The sequence below is a fragment of the Larus michahellis genome, chromosome 3, assembly GCF_964199755.1.
Source record: "Larus michahellis chromosome 3, bLarMic1.1, whole genome shotgun sequence".
Taxonomy (NCBI): Eukaryota; Metazoa; Chordata; class Aves; order Charadriiformes; family Laridae; genus Larus; species Larus michahellis.
The window spans coordinates 54,197,439-54,216,591 of NC_133898.1; the positions used below are offsets into that span (position 1 = coordinate 54,197,439).

The 19,153-nt window shown below is 41.9% G+C and overlaps 1 protein-coding gene across 1 annotated transcript; it reads left to right on the top strand.

The window, feature by feature from the left end:
* Positions 1-588: 588 nt before the first annotated feature.
* UNC93A (unc-93 homolog A) lies at positions 589-18,718 on the top strand. The gene is made up of 8 exons (XM_074578259.1): positions 589-725; positions 3,141-3,322; positions 4,109-4,338; positions 7,438-7,563; positions 10,531-10,748; positions 11,897-12,032; positions 13,605-13,736; positions 18,249-18,718. Exons 1-8 carry the CDS (start codon positions 639-641, stop codon positions 18,512-18,514), a joined length of 1,377 nt encoding a protein of 458 aa, XP_074434360.1. The 5' UTR covers positions 589-638; the 3' UTR covers positions 18,515-18,718.
* The last annotated feature ends 435 nt before the right edge of the window (positions 18,719-19,153 follow it).

The window sequence follows — 19,153 nt, forward strand, 5'->3', positions numbered from 1 at the left end:
AATTTGAAACACTGAAGCCGTGGTGTTCACCATGGGTGAAGACTCTCCTGCTTGCCAAGCAGCCAGCAACCTTGTTTTGGTACGCTGCACGACTGTAGAGCTGATGTATGCAGACAACACTGTAACACGATCAATCTCATTTCCCAGTATGCTTTTGGAACCTCAGTTAAGCAATAGACCAATATAGATTTCAGTACGATCTTCTAATCTTTGCCCTTTATGGATTAGTGTATCTTTATGCCAGACAGGCATTTCACTGCTTGCAATTTTTTTCTTCTGTGCTAGTGATAGGAGAAAGCCATATAATGTACAACTGCAATACTAAAATCAGTCCCAGTGTTGCAGGTGACTTACATACCCATCTAATAAAACCTGACTGATGTCCTTTGGGAGCGCTCGTTATTGCCTTAGTCACAACAGGTGAATGAGTAACAACCCTGTAAAGAGTTTTCACTATCAGCAAAAGTAAAGTTCACTGGCCAATCCTCAAATAATTAACAACTCTTTCCTCTACAAGGACAGTGAGAAGTGACCTTTTCCAACAAAACATAAGCTGTTTTCTTCCAACTCAAAGCATCCCCTGGAATAACTGGATCAGCTCTGCACACCGGCAGACCTTTTGCCTTGTATGAATCAACATGGAAAGGAATCTTAAGAATGTTTTGGTCATTTCTTTTGGATTTTTACTTCTCTTCACTGCTTACGGAGGACTCCAGAGCCTACAGGTAAGTGGAGTGTCTCCCACTGGTTGGCAGGACAGTTGGCCTGGAAGGGCATCAGGCCAGCTGGTTGTGTGAAACGTGTCAGTCTTTCCCCAGTTCCTGTGAGGAAAGCATGAGCCCTATTTCTTACTAAATGAGTTAGGACATCAATTTCATGCAGGTTATTATCCCTCACTCAGATCCATAGCATTTACTAAATATTTTATTCTAGTACTTCTCAAATAGTTTGAATACTTGTGTCAGACTACTTCTTTAGGTCCACAAAAGCTGTTTGAATGAAAACTAAATTTCCCTGAGATTTTTCTCAAAAGAAGATAACGCGAAACGGAAAACAAACTTCATTTCTGAAAAGGGATTGTTCTGAATATTTCTAAATTGCTATGATTTTATTATTATTATTATTATACATCAATGTAAAATAATAAAAATGTATGTCCAATCCATTAAACAATATAAGTATAAAATAATACAATAATTCCTGGTGTCATGATATAACATAATAATAAAAAAATATTATTTTAAATCACAGGCAGCTGTGACTTTTGTACACATTAATTTCTTAAAACACAGTAGCATAGATGGTTTCTAGAATGACTTGAACACTCAGGATGTCATTAGAGCTGGCTTGTTTAGTATAGCCATACTAAAAGACTGAGCATTACTGTTGGTGTCCATGAATACTTCAGAGTAAATAAACAGGACCTTTTCAATCTAGAAGACTGTCCTGGTCTAATGAAAAATAAATGGATATAAGCCATCCATGAGGAAGTTTAGGCAGGATATTAAAAGATGACCCTGACCAACTGGGTTTTAGAAAGATTTTCCAACTGGTGTAGAAATCTGTATACTTTAAAGGTGGAGCTTGATGTAGAACATAATATACTTGTTTGCAATAACAAGGGGTTGACCTCATTTCAGGAGGTCCCTGATAGCTCTGTACATCTCTCCTCTCCTCGAGCATTTTCTGTTCGCTGACACTGTCAAATTCCAAGTTCAGGGAAGTTCTGCAAAAAACAGTCCCAAAAATGGATGGAGATGTTACTAGCTGGGTAGACTGACGAGGAGGGGAATGATAAACCCAAGAAGCCATGAGTCAGCCGCACCATCTGAAACGCTGCACGCTCGGGCTAAGTGCTGGAACATGCAGCCTCCCCTAACGCTGCAGGAGGGAGTGGTGCTGCTTCACAAAGTAGCCCTCTCCTCTCTCCATTTTGTCTTGGTGGTTAAAGAGGACTTGCTGAGACACAATCAAAAGTAGGTTATTTTTATTGTATTGTAGCCTGCAGGAGAAGCACTAAAAATATGCAACATTTAATTCAACATTCATGTCCCTCAAAAAAAAAACAACACCAAAAAAACCCAAACCAGTAACAATTAAGCTAATCATATGATTTTGGAGTCCCAGCTCCTAATTTCTGGAAGCTGTAACTGACAAAACCAGGCATATGGTGTTTCACAAATAAGACCCCAGAGATCAGGAAGCCTCTTTGCCTTTTTACAAAACAACCATTCCAATTGCCAAATACGTTGACACTCCTTGACAGAGAAAATTCCCTCCTCACCCTACTGTCTTGATGCCTGCTTCTTGCCAAGGGAGCCGTGTGGCTGCCACCATGGTCCTGCACATCCGGACCACGCAGCCACTGCAAGGCTTGGAAGTGTTTGGTGCAGCTACCAGCCCTCCTCCAGTGCTCTCCAGTGCTACCCCACACCCCCGCGCTCATTCCCCCCTTCCAAAATCATAACAGACCACGTAACCTTTTAATGAAATCCAACAGGAAAATGTTGATAAGCAGCATCTTGATCTTCTCATTGCAACTTTTACAGTGTCCAGGTAAGAGAACCATTTTACACATAAAACTATAAAACGTGGTTAGATCAGTAAAATCTTATTCCTCCCTTGTGAAAGTGTGAGTGAATCAATTACTTCCAACTACAAAGGGTTGCTATGAGCATATTAGCATATTTGGACCTTGGCCTCTGAAAAATTTAGAAATTATCAGACCTGTAGTTTAAAGCAAAGAATCTTCCCCTGTTGCTAAGTCAGCCCTTGCAATGCAGATCTGAGGATATTCCTACCCGAGACAAAAAGAGAAGGCCAAGAAAAGAGGTTATCCTTCATTCAGCTTGCTTTCAAAGAGAAACTCAAACAAATTGCGTTAAATAATCTAAAGTCTAACTTACCAAAGCTTTGAATCTGAGCAACCCTCACCTGGTTCTGTATCATATTTTCATAAATGGGCTATCATTGTGAGGAAAACCATAAATCCATAATCAGGGTGCTTTGGGGAAAGGAGAGAGTAATACCCACCCGCAGCTTCTGCATCTCTCTTTTTCTGCCTGAAGCCACTCTCTGTACACCATAGTAACATGTGCCTGTGATAACATTTGCCTCAACCGCTGTTTTTGTCCACGCAGAGCAGTCTCCACTCAGAAGAAGGCCTGGGCGTTGCTTCTCTAAGTGTTCTCTATGCTGCACTCATCTTATCATCCATGTTCCTCCCCCCAGTCCTCATCAAGAAGCTGGGCTGCAAGTGGACCATCGCAGGCTCTATGTGCTGCTACATCGCGTTCTCCTTAGGGAACTTCTACGCTAGCTGGTACAATTTAAATACTTTAACCTGTCTATTCTGTTTGAAAAAAATCAGTAAGGGAGAAGTTCTTTCTTCTTTTTCTTCTCAATTCCTACTCTGCCTCTGTGTTGCGGATTTGAAAGTTGGATGCAAAAGATGTTACCTGCAGGAAACAGGGATAAAGAAATCCAGTAGCAGGTGAAGCAGAGAGGTGAAAATACGCAAAAAGCCAGAATGAATGCATCCAACCACCCACCTGAAGCTGCTTCTCTAATTCATGTGTGTAGCAGAGATTTCCCTTCAGAGAAAAAAATAAAATCAGAAGTTTCATTTAAAATCCAAATGACTTTAAGACTGCTTTTGAAAAGACAAAAGGGAAGGCTGTCTTCCAGCCAGTGGCTCTGGGAGCAGAGGACCACAGAAGGAGGCCAGCTCCTGCCTTGCCCTTTTGGAAGTGGATGAACAATTTACTTCTGCTCTCTAGTGACAGGGGACACAGCTCTGTGGAGGAAAGTTGTTGTGGTCCATCTTCTGAAGTGCAGGTGCAATTTAGTTCTCAGTTACAAGAGGACAGGGCACATGAGCACAGACCTAGCCAGCCTAGCCTAGACCTAGCCCCTGGACACATCTGTGAGTGCTTGCACATCCTAAGCTTCATAGGACTAGCCCTTTCTTGGATTCATGTAGTAGATTTACTGAATCACACAAAGGATAAATCTATTTCTTTGATGTCTGTTTTTGCCTCTGGATCTTTGGGCAAATGATTATTATGCTAATGGATGATAACATGCTAAATAAAGTGTTCTTTGGCAGGTACACACTAATCCCTACCTCTGTGATCCTGGGCTTAGGAGGAGCACCACTCTGGTCTGCCAAATGCACTTACCTCACCATTGCTGGCAATTCATATGCTGAGAAAGCAGGAAAAAATGGGAAGGACATTATCAACCAATACTTTGGGGTCTTCTTTCTGATATTTCAGTCCTCCGGCATCTGGGGAAATCTTATCTCATCCTTGATATTTAGTCAAGCTTCCAACAAAGGTAAAATATATTTTAAAATCTTGGTCCTTTTTTCTATGAAGATCAGATAGTTCTAGATAGTTAAAAGGTAGATTTCTGTAGCTGAGCTAGTGACCCTCAATTGCCTTCATAGTCAGTGGAAACAGGCACTTCAGATGTGACTTCGCTCATCTGAAGGTAGATGTCTGAAATAGATGGGCTAAATTGCTCTATTTTCTATCAACTCTTCATCAGCTATAAAGAGAGTTCAGACAGCTAGCTCAAAAATAGATGTCTATTGAATTCCTTTTGAATTCCACCCCTGTGTCGTAAAGCGCAGATAGGTTGCTGGCAACGGCAGTCTTTCACATCTGACTTCTATTTAAAGTGGTTAAAACAAAAGGCAAAACACTAAAGCGGCCTTTTTGCAAAGCTTGTAGTATTGAATTAATTTGCTGTTAAACATTCAAGGTTAGTCAAGCTGATGCTGGTGCTTGCTGAAAATGAGTGCTTTACTGAATTGTCAAGAAGAAAGAGAAGTGGCTGTTGGCAGGAGTCTGCACGCCAGGGCTCCTCGTCTGTATTTCAGGCTCAGACAGCAGATGCTGATGTAGCTTGAAGAAATCACTCAACAGTGCTGCCCTCATTTCCCATGCTTGTAATTGCTGTAAGCTTTAAAAGGGCAGTTGTGAAGACAAATTAATACTTGGATGCCACCTTAGAGATTCAAAGTGCTACAGTGTATTCTCATTGCAGTCTCCCATGCATTCCCTGTCCTGTCAAAGTCAGAACAGGATGGACATGGAAAGAGCTTTCTATATACATCGCTACTATGAATAGCAAGAAGTTACCTGCCTTCCCCAGCTCAGTTAAGCAGTATGTCCTCTGGAGGGTACTCAAACAGGTATTCGGTTAAACCTAAATGTCAGGGAGATGGCATCAGCTTTTAATCTTCGAATCCTAGCGTTTATGGCATGGTAGTTGTCACAAGGCACGATACGTATGGAGAATCAAGCTTCCTTTGAACACTAGCAACTATAGATGAAACACCATCAAAGCAGAATGCTAAGGGACCATATCAAGTGTGGTTGAGCCCTGCTGTCCTGATCACTGAGCCACACGATGCCTTCACTGAGCCACATGTTGTCCAAGGAGGGAACGGCCATTCTGGTTTCATTTGCAGGGCAGAGGCCGCGGTGCAGCTGTGGGGTCTGCACAGACTTCAACCATTCTACTCTCCTCTGCCTCACAGCACACACCATGTTGAGTGATGTTAATAAGAGAATTAAAATACTCTTTTTTTTTTTTTTAATCTTTAAATTCCTCTCCTAGTTTTGCATCTGAGGATGTTCCTCTAGATTCTAATGAAGATCTAACTTGTTTATTATCAGTTACATTGGATTTCAGGAAGTGCTGTGGTCCTGTGAGGTGTGCTATGAACAGCTCTCAAAGCCAAAGGCCTTGCCTATCTTCACAACAGTGACGAGCAGTCACATTATAAACTTCCCAATTGTGCCTTCTCAGTGAGACTCGGCTTTAATCTGGAGGGAGCTTCTTGCAGGGGGGTGAGGGTCTCCAGGCACTCACTTCTTTTCTTCTCCTCTTACAGAGCAGCAAAGATATCCTCCCATATTGCCCATATACTTAAAATGCATAATTTTACTGAGCAGTCAGAAAGATACGGTATGTATCTGCAGAATCAAAATGCATAAAATTCAAACACGTACATACATTTGACATATTGCTTGCATCACTGCACCCAGACACAGCAAGGCAAGCTACACCGTGAGGCAATACTACAACAGAAGACAGTAATCAATGTAAATTACAAGAGTCATCCTTTCTCACTCATCAATATTGCAGCCTTATTTCCAGAGGAACAGAGCAAACCCTGCTTTGCCGCTTCCATATCACTAATTGTTTGTGCATCTTCATCTTCAGATGATGCATGAAGAGATAAAAAACTTGTTTTACACACTTCCACACTTTACTAGTGTGACTAACCTTTTGCATACAGTAAATTTGCTGAGGGTCTGTTTGTTCAATACTGTGTAGCAGTAGCCACTGGCTATAACAAGGTAATGATTTTCTTTCTGTTACGAAGTTTTATCTGATGTTGAACCTAAAGTTGTTTATGAAGCTAGTTAAACAGCTGATTCACATCGCAGCAGCCTTGATTGGAAGCAATAGGGAAAAGCACGCTAAAAGTAGTTACACAATAATCTTAATTGAAAAATTGCCGATCAAGTCCTGTTGAAGGAATCAGCCAAGGTACACTGTATTGCCCTTTATTATGCTTGAACCAGTGACAAATTCTGCAGTGAAAGCATTGAAATAATTGTACATTTTTTTTTTACCATCCTTCCCCACTGCATGTCTTATTCAGGCTCACACTTTGGGTTAGTATTTTTTCTTTACAGAAAGGGTACTGGAGGAAGTGGGCACGGTGTCGTAGTGACACACAAGTTGTGTGAGTACACACGCGTGTGTGACTTTGACACGTGCCCAGCACAATGCTGATGGGACTGAAAAAAGCAAAGGTCTTACTCCAAACCCTGCCAAACTGCTCTACTTGCAAGTATGTCATCAAAGAGTAATAAAGCCAGTAATAAAGTAATAAAGCCAGGAAAAGCAGATTTCTTGGAAGACTGCATTTGTGAGTAATCGTAATTTGAATTTATAAAACAAAAAGATGTCTTAAGGTGGTTTCTATTCCTATAACATATACAGAAATTACCTGAAGAAGGATAATCTGCTCTGGCTGTAAGAACTGAGGTCCATCAGTTCAGTGGTGGTGTAAACTGAGGGATCCATCTTGTGGGGTATTACAATTAAGAGGTACAGATAGACACTGAAACTTTAAATACCATAAATGAGCTTGGATTCAGATTTCAGCCTCTGGCTTTAGTCCATGTCTCCATGTAACCATCAATTCAGTGTTCTGTCTTGAGTGTTTCTGTTAAACCAAATTTTTGCGTGCCAAACTGGGATTCTGAAGTTAAACATCTCTAATCAGGAAGGATTTGAAACTAGAACCAATCACTGAGTGCTGGATTCCCTTTTCCTTACATCCTTAGATATAGTGTGCACTCATCTGATCTTTTCCCTGTCCTGCCTTTCTTTTGGTCCTTACTGAACAAGTGGAAATCTCAGAAGAAAACCTGGCATGCTGTGGAGCGTATGACTGCATGACTGACACCACTAACACCACGGGGTCAGCAGAACCCTCCAACTCCTTAATATACACTCTGCTAGGGATCTACACCGGTAAGTAATCCACCCGATCTTTAATGAATACCACTGATGGGGAACCTACTACTTGTGAAACCTAGCATGACTTTGCAGATTAAGTTTCCAACTTCCTCCCTCAATCCAATTTGCTAAAAGGAAATACGATACGTGAGAGCTGTAACAACTCCTTCCTAAATAGTTTCAAATCCTTTGTGCCAGTGCCGTATCATTTTTGTCTAAAGGAGCAATACATTCTTTGTATTTTTGACCTGGAAAGCCAGTATGGTGACCCCATTGTTTCACCCAAAGTCATGTTGCTCTACAGACTAGAATCAAAAGTATGCCCACACTGCAATTAGAAGGTTGCAACAGCTTACCCAGTTATGCAGGAGAGAGTTTTAAATTCACCATCTTCAGAATCAGCAATAGTGAACTAGCTACTGATGGCATTGGGCAGATTTATACATGCATCCAGAGGTCCAAGATGCTAAGAGCAGCTCTGATAGCAGTGCTTGAACTCACCAGCTTCTAGTCATCTGGGGATGCCTATCAGAACTGGCTGATGTCCTACCAAATGTAAAACAGTTTTAGCACAAGAACTGCACTGTAATTAGACGTGGACCTGAACCACAGCTCCCAGAACATGCAGTCATTTGGGGGGAGGTTTTTGGATCCCTGCTGAGATTTTACAACTTCAGTGAATTCTCAGCTGTGATGCTTGAATAATAATACCTTAATGTGAAAGGCGAAGATAAAGAGAAGCACTAGGTGAACTGGCACGTCTCCCATTTAGTAACTACAGCTGCTATAGACCTTCCTTGCATAAGGCTACAAAGGAATCAAAGACAGGGAAGGCTGATGCCAACAAAATTGGAAAGACAAAAATAGATATGCAAAGATTCATTCAGCGAGGAAAGTTCAAAAAGTATCCTTCTCAAAACAAGTTATTCTCTGGATAAAGGGGAAGCATCTGGCAAGGCAATGTGTCACCTTAGCTCTGTTAAAATATCTTTGCAGCCTCTGCACATAGACGTGCTCTGTATGCTGAGACAGATGCATGGAATTTGTCATACGCTCAAACAGAGAGTATGTGATCTGGTCAGAGCCAGCCCTCACCGGACAAGTGCATCACAGCAAACCCTCCCTCCTTCACCCAACTCCATTCCTAATTGGTGAGAAAATGCAAAGAATATCCTCCCCCACTTCCCTTCCAGAGTGTGCTGGAGCTGATGCCTTTCTGCTAAAGGCAGGTTTGGCTCACAAGTTTAAATTTAAATTTGATGACTAACATATACAGCAGTCCCTTAGGCTTTGCTCATGCAAAATGAATGCGACCCTGCTGTCTACTGACCCTGCGTCAGTAGGGTTTCATTTTTCTTTTAAGCTCTTAATAAAAGATATGTCTTTTCCTACCTCGAGGGAAACCAAATAGCTAAATATTTCATTCACAGACATTTTTAGAATGTCTCCTCTATTTGGTTGCTGAATATGTATTTTGCCCAGCTTGGGTGTAGACAATAATGGATAAGTCTTTTGTTTAGTTTTCTCGAGGACCGGGGATGTTTCTAGTTATGTTCATATGGTTGGACTTCATGATCTCAAAGGTCTCTTCAAACCAAAATAGGTCAAATGAATCAAGAGCAATTACAGGAGATAAGTAACTGCATGGCTTAATAATGGTTAGTATCTTTCTGATGCTCTTGATTGATTTGACATATTTGTTTGAATTTTTGTCCTGTAAATGTGGATGTCCTGCTCTCAGCAATATAAGTCCTGCAACCAGCCCATGAGCACTAATAAACACCCTGGCAGAACCAACAATGACTTACATCACAAAGGGTTTACAGCTCAGCCACAGTGGAGAATCAGGGCAGTAGAGAATACAATTTCATTCTAGGAGACATGGATGAGAATAACAAGCAATAAAAAAAATTGAGGCAATTTACTGTAAATCTGCTAACATATTTGGACATTAAAAGTTCACAGAAAAGAGCATGCACATACACGGTAACATAGGAGCACATTAAACAGGCAAGGTGGATGGGAAGAGATGCCTTGTTTTCCTCTTACTCTGAACTCCAGTTGTTTCCATGGATGGATTTCTATCCAGCATAAGTAAGAGAGGAAACATAATCATGCCTTCCATCTAAAACGAAGCAAGCAGTTGTGAATCCGTGAATGCTTAATGTATGTTAGGAGCCACAGTTATCTTCTTGATAACATGGAAAAAATCATATTGATTCACTCTGCAAGCAACAAACCTAGACCAATACATACATGATCATTTTCTGATTAACAACTACCCCATGTATTCTTTCATATGTTGCTTCTGCTAGGAAATTCTAGGTTCAAAGCTGTAACCTACATCTTTTTCAAGTCACCCAGAGTTGCTCACTATCATCTTTAAAATAGCACATATTCCGTACTCAAAGCATCGCTCCGAGCTGACCAAAAAAAAAACCCCAAAAACAAAAAAAAAAAAGAAAAAAAGCAACATATACCGGGATCCACGACAGCAGTTCTACTTCTAGCCCTTTATTTTTCTTTCCATGTATTTGAAGGAAGATCACCCCTAGCCATGAAAACCTTGGCACTGGAAGTGAATATTCCTCTCTCGTGTTGATTTAAAGCCTTTTGATAGCTCCTGAGGGAGCAGTTTCTGGCCAGCTCCCCGTCCTCCCGACCCCTGGCTTGCCCTGGAAGGGTGAGCGATCACCCTCTGCGGCCGCACAGCTGGCCCGGCGGCTGTCACAACAGGCCAGTCACAGTTAAGCCGAGGGGATCTGCGAGGCGCGCAGCTGTATGCGGAAGATGTGAATGTAGATCAGGCCTCCTTGTTTACACAGAAATGGCCTTTACACTGAAGCGGAATCAGATGCATCTGCCAAAACAGCCCACAGAGAGCTAAGCACTAAGTCAGAACAATAACAGCAGCAAGCGACTTCCCATCATTCTTCCAGCATTCCTCATTTTTTTCATGAACTTTTTGTTTTGTTTTTGCAGCTAGTGGTGTGCTAGCTGTGTTGCTGATTGTTATGTTTCTGGACCAGATCAAATCTGACCAAGCAGAGACTGAGAAAGAAATACTAGAGACACCATCCTTTTGGTCTACGTTCCTAGCAACTTTCCAGCAACTTAAAGATAAAAGACAGTGTCTTCTAATCCCTCTGACAATGTACAGTGGGTTTGAACAGGGATTTCTTGCTGGTGACTACACAAAGGTGTGGATGACAATGAAAATCTGTTTGTGTCTGATTGTTTTTTGTGTCTTTGTGTCTTACTATTGCATCTGATCTATATTTACTTGTTAAATGAAGATGTTTTCAATGGCGATTTGTGGTTTGCTAAATTACTGCTTACTACTTCTACTTGAATGAACTCTGAGTGACATCTTCAAACAGGAGAGGCCAGCAGTAAATATGTCCCTTGGAACAGCCTTAAAAAGCTGTAGAGAGCTTAACTCACCAGCAAAGGCCACAGCAGAGCGGTACAGGTTCAAACTCTTCAGCTTGTTGTAAATAACAAACTGGGAAAAAAGCCAGAAGTCTGCAAAGCTTTTATATCTTCCTTCCTTCTGGTTTCCCTAGAGTTTATGTAAGTGCAAGTCAGCACACATACTACATATTTTATTTTGGGAACCTTTACGGTAAGAGGGCAAACCCTCAACATGGCTGGCTGAAAGCCCTCACCAGTCACTAGTGCAACAGGCCCAAACCCTGATGGCCTGAAATGATCAAAACCACCTCTGCTCCTCCAGTTTCTCTACAAACCTAGACCCACAGCAGGTGTGTTCTCCACACATTCGTTCAGAAAGCCTCCAAAGAAAGGGGGCAAGCTTCCTGAGCTGCTTATTTGACAACCTAAGCTTTCAAACCTTGCTTATAAGCAGACGGAAGAGTGCACTTGCTGCTGTGTTTGAATAGATTGAAAGGGGCACTCACTCCATGGCCATCTCCATTGGTTGTATGCTCCTTTAGGCAAGGCCCTCTTCATTTCTTGGGAGCTGCTCTGTAATGGTCATAGTGGCGACTGTCAATTTTCATCTCTCGGGCTACGAAGGGAAGGGCAGAACATTCCTAGCGCCACTTCTAGGAGTTTCATTTGCACAGTGAGCAGTGCTCTGGTTTCTTCTCCTGCTTGTTACTGCTTTGTTTGCATGGCATCAGTCTGATTGGGAACTGGGTTAGGAATATCGCTGCTGAAGGCCAACTATGTCAATACACCAGGGACTTGTCAGCAAACTCTGTAGCTGTGCCCCTTTGATCTCATCCATGTTGGTTATTTACCAAATACTCAGGCTAAGACCCTTGAACCTTAGCTGCATATTTTCACTGAAGAAAATGTGTCACCACTGTCTCTTCTCTTACAGACATATGTGACCTGTGCCCTGGGGATACATTATGTTGGTTACGTGATGATCTGCTTTTCAGCTGTAAATTCCCTCTGCTCTTTGCTCTTTGGGAAGATCTCTCAGTTCACGGGTAGAAAACTTCTATTTGGATTAGGTATGTAAAGGTCACTTGAAAGACTGATCACCTCATGTAATATATCAAATCCAGTGCTCCCCCCTTTGCATGCACTACAAAGGGAGAGCTTGTTGTCAGCTATCAATTAAAACTAAAGTCAATCTGGAGGCAAACTTCATTCACGAGAAGAGAGGCAGCACAGTTAACCACGGTATTGAAGTCATTGCCTTACACCACTTTACTGGTGGTGTAGTTCACCCTGCTTTTGAGGCCACTATTTACTCAGAAAGTGGCCTACAGCTTTGATGCTTCACAGTTCTAATGTAACCGGTGATAAATGATCTTACAACACAGATGTTGAGGCCTACGCTATATCTGAGAAGGATTTCTCTATTTGGGTGAAACCTCCTCACCTTTATGGGGTGAAGGCAACCGCAAACCTTGTGAGATACACCATTGATTTGAGTCTCAGGGGATGGTGAGCTTGGAATTTAAGCAACCAGTCTGGGAATTTCAGGAAGATTTTTAAAGGTTGGCATGGTGCCCTTTTTTACTGCTTGCTCGATAGGGAGAAAACTAAAAGAAAGAATCATATGCCAGTGTGTCAGGCTAGAATAACTTCAGGGCGTCTGTATGGGACAGTAATTTTAAAGTTGTCAGGAGAAGAGATCGGTATATTTGAAAACATCTCCCTCTCCAGAGAACACTATTCCAATGATTAACAGAGTAACAGATGCAGAAAAATACCAAGAAATATTTCATTTGTTGCCCCGCATCCACTAAGCCATTCACACTGAAGTTCTGATGCCTTACTTCCACTGCACAGTAACTACTGTTATTAGAAACTTCACTGACTGACTCAATGTGCATCTAGAGATTCTAGGCATTCTCCTCCACAGGAAATTTTAAACCTGGGCCAGGAACAAGAAATTCAGAGTCCTTTATGCTACAGTCAGTAGTTCAGATATTCTTCTGTACGTCTGTCATAAGTGTATCTCACTCTATGAAACTCGTTTCAGATTTAAAAAAATCCCAAATTATGATGATGATTATTATTATTATTTAAAAAACCTACAGTGTTAGTAATGCAAGACCTCTGAACCTCTCAGTTCTGTTAAATGGTCTTTGTACTCAGCCTGTGGAAGTGTTCCTGTGGAGGGAGAAATCAGTTTTACATTCTGTTTTTAAAAAGAAAGACAAAAAGCCACCAGACCCTCTAGATATCCTTAACTGTCTCCTCTGTCTCTGAAAGGAAACCTACATTTAAGGACTAGGCAAGGAGGGCAGAACGATGCTTCCTCCCCCTTCCCACATTCCTCACATGGTGACTGCAAGTGTTTCAAAAGCCCCTTCTCCTCCTCCGTGGCAGTTCTTGTCCTTTGGGCTAACAGCCGTATCGGTGCCGAGGATCTCTCAGCTCAGGGCACTGCTCAGAATTATTAATTGAAGCCTGCCAAAGGATGTCAACTCAGTCAGGGCAAATCTCAATGAACCAGAAAGATTTTCAGATTGCCTTATGCTCTAGCTGAGGGAAGAATTTGAAAGTGTTATCTACCATTGTCGTGTTCGTAATAGCATTTATATTTCTTTTCTTTCTTTCTAAATCAACAGCCACAGTTACAAACACCGCCTGTATAATAGCACTACTGCTGTGGAAACCTCATCCTAAGCAGATTGCTGTGTTTTTCGTATTCCCTGCTCTTTGGGGCCTATCTGATGCCATTTGGCAGACACAAACTAATGGTAAGTCCTGGTGACAATGAAATTAATTCTCTCGAGATATAAAAATCTGCATGTTTTTATTTATAAAACAACACGCGCATAAAAATGATAACGGGTTTAAGACAGCATCTAAAAGAAATATGTTAGCTCATTGGAAAGTAGAAGAAATAAGAACAAGTTGGGCATAAGAAAGTAAAATGCTCATTAAACAAATTTTTCCAAGATGAAGAGAGAAGAACACTGCAGAAGATGATAACAGATTCACAGAATAAATATTCTGGAAGAGTACAAGTATTTCAAAGAAAATTAGAGAACTCAGAAGGATGACACATTTAGTCTGTCTTTTGCAATAAAGGAGAACGCTCTGGATAAAAAATCAACTCAAAGCTCAACAACAAAAGAAGCAGCAAATTGGCTGTTAGGAGTTATTAGAATAAAACTGTAGGAGAAAACCACAGAGAGCAACATTATGCAGCCAAGTAAAACCATGCAGTTCTGATTTGCTCCATTTCAAAAATCATAATCAAATGTGATAAGGCATAAGAAGGCAATAAAAAGGAGCAGAGTCATGGGAGACTTCCACTTGAAGGAAGGCTAACAAACTAGAACAGTTTAGCCTGGACAAGTGATAAGTAAGAACGCAGTCAGTAAGATCATGAATAGTATGGAAAAGGTGATTAGAAATTCACCGTTTCTCTTAATAACAGAACTACTGGCACCAAATAAAGTTGTCAGGCAGCAGGCTTTATAGAAATCAAAAATCATATTTTTCACACAATAATCATAGTATAGAATTGCATAATCAAAGTATAGAATTGATTGCCAAAAATGTAAATGGTTTTAAGCTGGAATTACATCACTTCAGGGGAAAATGTTCTTGGGGTCTATTAAAGCCTGGGGCTCCAGAGGAAATCTCCAACTCATAAAGTCCCTGTGTCTTTGATTGCCAGACTCAGGAGGGCACTGGCGACGCAAAGACCACTGTATACTTGCCTCATTTCTTACAGTCTTCTCCTAGGAATCTGTTGCTGGAAGTATACAATTGGACTTCTTATCCAATGCATTATGGTTGTTTTTATCATCTTTTATGTCCTACTGCTTTGTGATACAGTGCAATTATTACGTACTGACAGTTCAGATAATGAGCTGATAGAAACCAACTTCCATACAGGATCTACCTCAATCAAAACTAGAGAAAGTTCTATAGAGACTAAAGACAGATTCTAAAGTGCTGGAGAGGGCAAGAAAGAGCTATAGTCTGTAACGACTTAAAGTAAAGTCTGCTAATCACTGTCAGTCACACTCTTTTTAAATCAATGCCATAGCCGTTGTCAGTAAGACAGTTACATGCTCTCCCATCTGCTCCCATATTTTGCCTCTCACTTCATGAATATTGTTTCCCTCTGTCTCAAATTCATATTTGGCAGATGCCATAGGAATATGCATGTGACAGAACCAGCTCAACTGGGCCCACATCAGGTTATGTGTCTTGGCCTCCCTCCCTCTGGTCCCTCTGGTCGCTTCAGTAGCTTACATGATTTCACTCACTAGATAAATTACCCTGTTCCTCCTAGAGAACCAAAGGGGAAACACCACAGCCCTTTGCCTGGCACGAACAGCGATCTCCTTTCCAGCACGTGTAGAGTCCCACTCTACACACAAGGAAGTTTCCAGCCAGACTTTTCTGCCCCTCGAGCAACTCCAGCTCATATCCCTTAGAGGAGAGCTAATACGCACATCAAGTGACACCCTCTCATCTTCTCTCATCCCAACCCACAGCCCTGTGTCTTTAGTACAATTTTAAATCAGTGCTCTCATTATTCAGGTTCACGGAAGGACAACATCAGTAAGGATTTGCTCTCTCTGAAGCAAAGCTGTTTATTCATTTCCTGCTTCCTCAGCCACAGTCTTCCTGACTGTTCATCAGGCTCCTTCCCAGCGCTCTTGAGAGCCATATCTTAGTCTCCCACTGGAATAAAGAACCTGCCCTATATTCTGCTTCTCTCTTTTCCAGAAAGCCTTGCCCTCAGACACTTGGCTTCTTTCAGAATCACAGAAGGATTGAGGTTGGACGGGACCTCTGGAGATCACCTAGTCCAACTCCCCTGCTCAAGCACGGCCACCCAAAGCCAGTTACATAGGACCATGTCCAGCAGCTTTTGAGCGTCTCCAGGGAAGGAAACTCCAAACCCTCCCTGGGCACCCTATGCCAGTGCTCAGTCACGCTCACAGTAAAAAAGGTGTTTCCTGATGTTCAGAAGGAACCTCCTGTGTTTCAGTTTGTGCCACTCGCCCCTTGTCCTGTCATTGGACACCACTGAAAAGACCCTGGCTCCATCCTCTTCAGGCATTTATGTATATTTGAGATGTCTTTTTGAGAGACATCTCCTCAGTAAGGTCCCTGCATGCCTGATGAAGAGGCGCCTGGTGCCCTTGTTAGGAAAAGGGAAAAGTACAGAGGACTTAAGTGTCAGAGAGGAGGCTGGGAAGTGGCTGCAGTTCCCAACCCCTGGATGAGGCATGGCCAGTGGACAAAGCTTTGTGCTTACTTGATGGCTAGTGAGCTCTGCAGTGCTGTGACAAGACTGACCTGTATTACAGCACGGTAACAGGTCATCTCCATTCCCAGATTCCTGCAGGATACCTATGAAAACCTCACGTTTGTGTTAGCTGGGAAAAAACCACATGTTCTTTATGCTTGCACAGTATCTGCTTGCACAGTATCTTTTTTCTTTTTTTTTTTTGTCTGTACCTTGTTCAGCTGTTCCACAGCTCCAAGTTATAAAATTATACAGAGTTTGCTTTGTCACATTGTCACACTAAAAGATTGAGTGATGACATAAAACCTTAACAGAGAGGTGCAGTGACATTACTCCATAATGCTGCATCCCAAAACAGGATCTTCAGTTTGACATGCTCATTTAGGACTAAATCTCTTCTCTCCTTCATCACTTTTATACAGATATACCTCACATGAGAAACTCCTAACTCCAAAGGCTATGAGATGAGATAAGGCCTCTAAAACAGCATTGGGGACCGAGGTCTATGGTCCTTCCTTTGGCAAGCTCCCATGACTGCTGTTTGGGCATCAGTAGATTAACCACTGAATAAATACAAGGGCAGTGCCGCATACTTCAGGCATTTTATGGTGATCGAAGATGGCTTACTTGGGCGTGCTGTGGATACTTAATACTGGAGTTCCCCCTAGAGGACATATAGGCTCACAGTAGGTGAGTCACTTCTTCATCTTAGAAAGGTTTCCCAATATGTTTGTGTACGTGTGTGGACACTCTCATTTATTTCCAGTGGAAGCTGCTTCATTTCAGAGTGGGTAGTGCCCTCTCTTATCTAACCTGAACACCGACGCTATTGTTATCCCCCTGGCAATAACTGCACTTGGGGCATAACAATTGTCTAGCACAGAGCTATCGGGTAGACTACAGTAAAATAAAGTTCTCTCCAGGCTGACGTGCATCTTTAAAAAGGATATGAATCAGTCTGGAAAGTTTTTTAACCTGGACTCAAATGATTTCCAGCAGTCCTATTATATACCCATGCCTAATAGTCCCCGGGGAAGGAGTGGGAACACAGGCAGTGGTAAACAGGGAGGATAATTTAACATGTACTTGTTCATTTATTAGGCAAAACTATGAAAGATTATCAAGTAATTCACACCACGATACACTCAGGCAGTTTAATGAACTAAGTACCTCTTGTGATGCACTTGTCCAGGTTTTCCATCATGTCTAAACTGAATCATTCAGTAAATGTCCTCTTATAGTCATCAGGAAGCAGTGAATTTTTACATACAGATGATGCCTCCCCCTTCTTAACAAAACTGAAGGGTTAGTCGAGCCTACCCTGACTTCTAGAGAACTCTGTACTCCTCTGCGCTTTTTGGCTGAATGTGCATATTTCAGACAGATGTGTTGTTAGATAGAAAAGTGGATGAGAAGAGTCAAGGTACATGATATTCCTCCCCTTCCCTCCCTGCACGCCACAGCTGAATCAGTGGAAATGCCTGCTGCTTTATCACCACTGGTGCTAGCTCAGCACCCAGCGGGAAGCAAGCTCTCTCCCCTTCCGTGTGCACGACCAGTCAGAGCTGGAGGCTGGGAAAACCTCCCTGACTCCCAGTTGTGGGTGTGCGGCTGACTGGACTCAGTGGGAGCTTTAGGATTATCAGTTTAACCAAGTTAAACTTGACAGTGCAAGAAGCTTCCCTTTTGTGGCTGATAATTTGAAAAATAAACTTCCTGCCATCTCACTTCAATAGAACCATTCTTTCTTCCTTTCTCCCATTTTCTTCCCGTTTTTCTCTGATATTCTCTATTTTGTCATTTTTTGCTCTGTTATTTCAGTTATAACGATCCACAGGAGTGCAAAAATGTTTTAAGACAAAGCTTGTACTTTCCTTTCTCTGACATTATGAAGGAGGGTCTGCCTTCCCCATTGTTGTCTATTCATTCCCTTTGCAGAAAATACTTGGTTTCAGACTTAATCTTCATAAGCTGCGTCTCTGCTTCCTTCTAGGACTCTATGGCGTTTTATTTGAGAAACACACGGAGGCTGCCTTTGCCAATTACCGTCTCTGGGAGTCATGTGGATTTGTCATTGCCTTTGGTTATAGCACCAAATTGCAAGTCTACATCAAACTGTATATTTTATTGTCTGTGCTTGTGTTGTCTATGGTGACGTATGGAGTGGTTGAATACCTGGAAGCTAAGAGCTCCCCTGGGACACCTCCTGCTACAAAGAAGGAAAATGTAGGACCTGTCACCCAGGAAACACACATGTAATCCGACAGGGTCAGAGTGATGGAGGCAAAGCAAGCTGACCAGCTCCTGCAGGCATGCCTCCAAGGGGGTTCCAACAGGTACTGTCTCCAGAAAGGGGGTGATGGAACAGATTTCGAGGCCAGCGTAATACAAATGTCTTAGGAGTAAAAATCTCTTTTGACATCTCAGTTTTATAAGTGAAGATTATCTGACTTCACCCTTTCATACAGACAACAAACTAAATGTTTTCTCTTTATTTAATTAATAAAGTCTTAATAAATGTAAACAAGACTCCTAAAGTCCTCACATTTTTGTATCTGTGGATCAGACCTAGTACCATAGCTTTATAATCAAACCTGAAAAGCCCACATGCAACCAGAAGATGACAGCAACTGGGGTTGCTCAGCTGACTGCAGACAACACACATCATTTCATGGGACCACTGTTTATAAAGATTTACATTGCTCTTATCCTGCATTCTTTAACAGTTGGTGTAAATAACATCAAGTTATGAACTGGCTATGATCTACAGTTCATATCTGAACACCACAAAAGCCACTAACTCTGAGTCCACCCACCTGTCTCAGATCAGCAGACAATCATGTTTCTCCCCACGTCATCCCTCTGTCCCAGCACTCTTCCCCTTTTTGGTTTTCCTGT